The sequence below is a fragment of the Etheostoma spectabile genome, chromosome 20 (assembly GCF_008692095.1).
Source record: "Etheostoma spectabile isolate EspeVRDwgs_2016 chromosome 20, UIUC_Espe_1.0, whole genome shotgun sequence".
Classification (NCBI taxonomy): domain Eukaryota; kingdom Metazoa; phylum Chordata; class Actinopteri; order Perciformes; family Percidae; genus Etheostoma; species Etheostoma spectabile.
In genome coordinates, this window is record NC_045752.1 from 19794641 (window position 1) to 19796763 (window position 2123).

The following is a 2123-nucleotide window of genomic DNA, read 5'->3' on the forward strand; positions in this document are numbered from 1 at the left end:
GCCCTTGTAGCCGAGCTGCACCAATCACATCAGTGTATAGCTGGTAGCTAAGCGCATGGGGCCCTGGATACGTCACCCAGTGTGTTGTTGTGATTGGTCGTAGCGTTATCCAATTGCGTGCAGGGAGATGTTCAAATGCACGCTTGGTGTCGCCCCTTGAGACATGGGCAATTTTCAGTACTCAATACCAGACCCTTAATCTTTTGGATTTGGGTCTGGATTTCCAGGCTAGTGAGTGAGAACAATGCGTATTGTTTTAGCTCTCATATTTAAAGTTTTGAACTTCACAATTTCATCCAAACTTTTCATGGTGTTTTGGCAGACTCCGAAATAAGAGATGTTCTCCTTCTAATTGAATATCGAGCCTTTAAGACAGTAGATGATGATTCAGTCTCCCCTTAAGGGGAATTTAATTGAAAAAGCAGTAATTAAGATAAGGTAATTAATAAATTAAAAAAAGCTTTCTCTGCAGTGATCTGTTACCTTTAAGTTTCCCTAAGATTATTCTTTTGTAGAAATGTGTTTTTCTTTGAGAAAGTGCTTCTCCCTCTAGGGTTAACGTTAACTGTGTTGGTGCACAGTGGTAACTCTACAAAGACTCCATCTACTTTTGATATTTTGTTTGGCTGAAAGGTGTTTTATTTAAACCACATGACAGCTGTACTGGAACATTTCGATGAAATGGACTATACGCTGGTTTCTGGGAATGTGGGGATTAATGCTTGTTTTCATGAAGGTATTGATTCGTACACATCATTCTGTCTTCACTATAGCTGTCCAAAAAAACACCATCTGTTTTTCTGACTGGATAAACAACCTCCTCTCTTCTTTTTTCAAACCCGGAAATAAATTTCCACAAATCCAACATGTGCCATACAACATACTACCATGAGATATAAAACCAACTTCAATAATTCAAAGTGCGGCAGCCTGCTTTCTCGACATAAGCAAACAAAAACATTATTTGCATAGCTAGTTAAATAATTTAATGCCAAGCCTATGTGCTTAAAGCGCTAATCATCTGGGTTCAGCTGACATGAACACTGATTAGAGTATAAGTATCTTTTATCCCATTTTACCAATTATAGCATGATGGGATGATTTTTAGGTTTTGGAGCATGCTGTAGCTTGTTAAAAACTAAATACTAAAAACTATGTTGGTTGGATGTAGGCAATGTAAAAACATTTTGCTGTAATATTTTTTACATATTGTCGCTGTCAGAAAGAAACCTTGTATCTCCATATTTTGATCAAGATGACTTGATGTCTGATTTTGTCTCTCTGAGTAAAATAGCTCAATAAAATGTTTTCAAATGAGCCTTTTTTTCCTGAAAAGCAACAATTTTAGACATACAAGGCCTGACAGCTACACAATAGGATTTGTATTACTGAGAATTGTAATGAATGAACAACTAGAACTGTTGGGTCCTTGTAAATTATAGAGTGTGGTCTAGACCTACTCTATCTATAAAGTGTTTTGAGATAACTCTTTTTATGATTTGATACTATTAATATAATTGACTTGAATGAACAAGGCTCCGCCTCGAAGGCTGTATGCAGTTCTTAGGGGGGACGATATGATACGTTTTGAACTAAATATCAGCAGATGACCCCTTTTAAATGGCCACTAGAGCTCAGTTGTGGTAACATGAATGATTGACTCTAAGTGATGCTCTTCTTTGTCTCTCAGAACTCAGGCGTTGAGAAGGCCTTCCTGTTCGACGTGGTCAGTAAGATCTACATCGCCACAGACAGCAGTCCAGTGGATATGCAGACGTATGAGCTGTGTTGTGACATGATCGATGTGGTCATTGACATCTCCTGCATCTACGGGTAAGCCAACAGACTGTAACTGAGCAAAAACATCCATTATGTCACAAAACATAACACATTATTGCCGCTCCATCAGAAATGGTGTCAGTTGGCCTCCTAATTGGGGGTGGCGGTAGGTCTGTCCGTAGGGAGTTAGGTTGAGAACCGGAGGGTCACTGGTTCACGTCCCCGTACAGACAGTATAGTGCCACCCCCTGGCCCAGGAGGTGCCAGATCAACCCCTGGGCACTGTCAAGCTGCTCTTGAGCAAGGCACCAAACCCCCAACTGCTCGGGGCGCCTTTCCATGGG

The 2123-nt window shown here is 40.3% G+C and overlaps 1 protein-coding gene across 1 annotated transcript in view; it reads left to right on the forward strand.

Annotated features, from left to right (window-relative positions):
• Nucleotides 1–2123, forward strand: part of rragd (ras-related GTP binding D) — a 32725-nt gene that overhangs the window by 12050 nt on the left and 18552 nt on the right. Inside the window, exon 5 of the mRNA XM_032499826.1 lies at nucleotides 1691–1833. Coding sequence (XP_032355717.1) covers nucleotides 1691–1833 — 143 coding nt within the window. The remainder of the gene's footprint in view (nucleotides 1–1690; nucleotides 1834–2123) is intronic.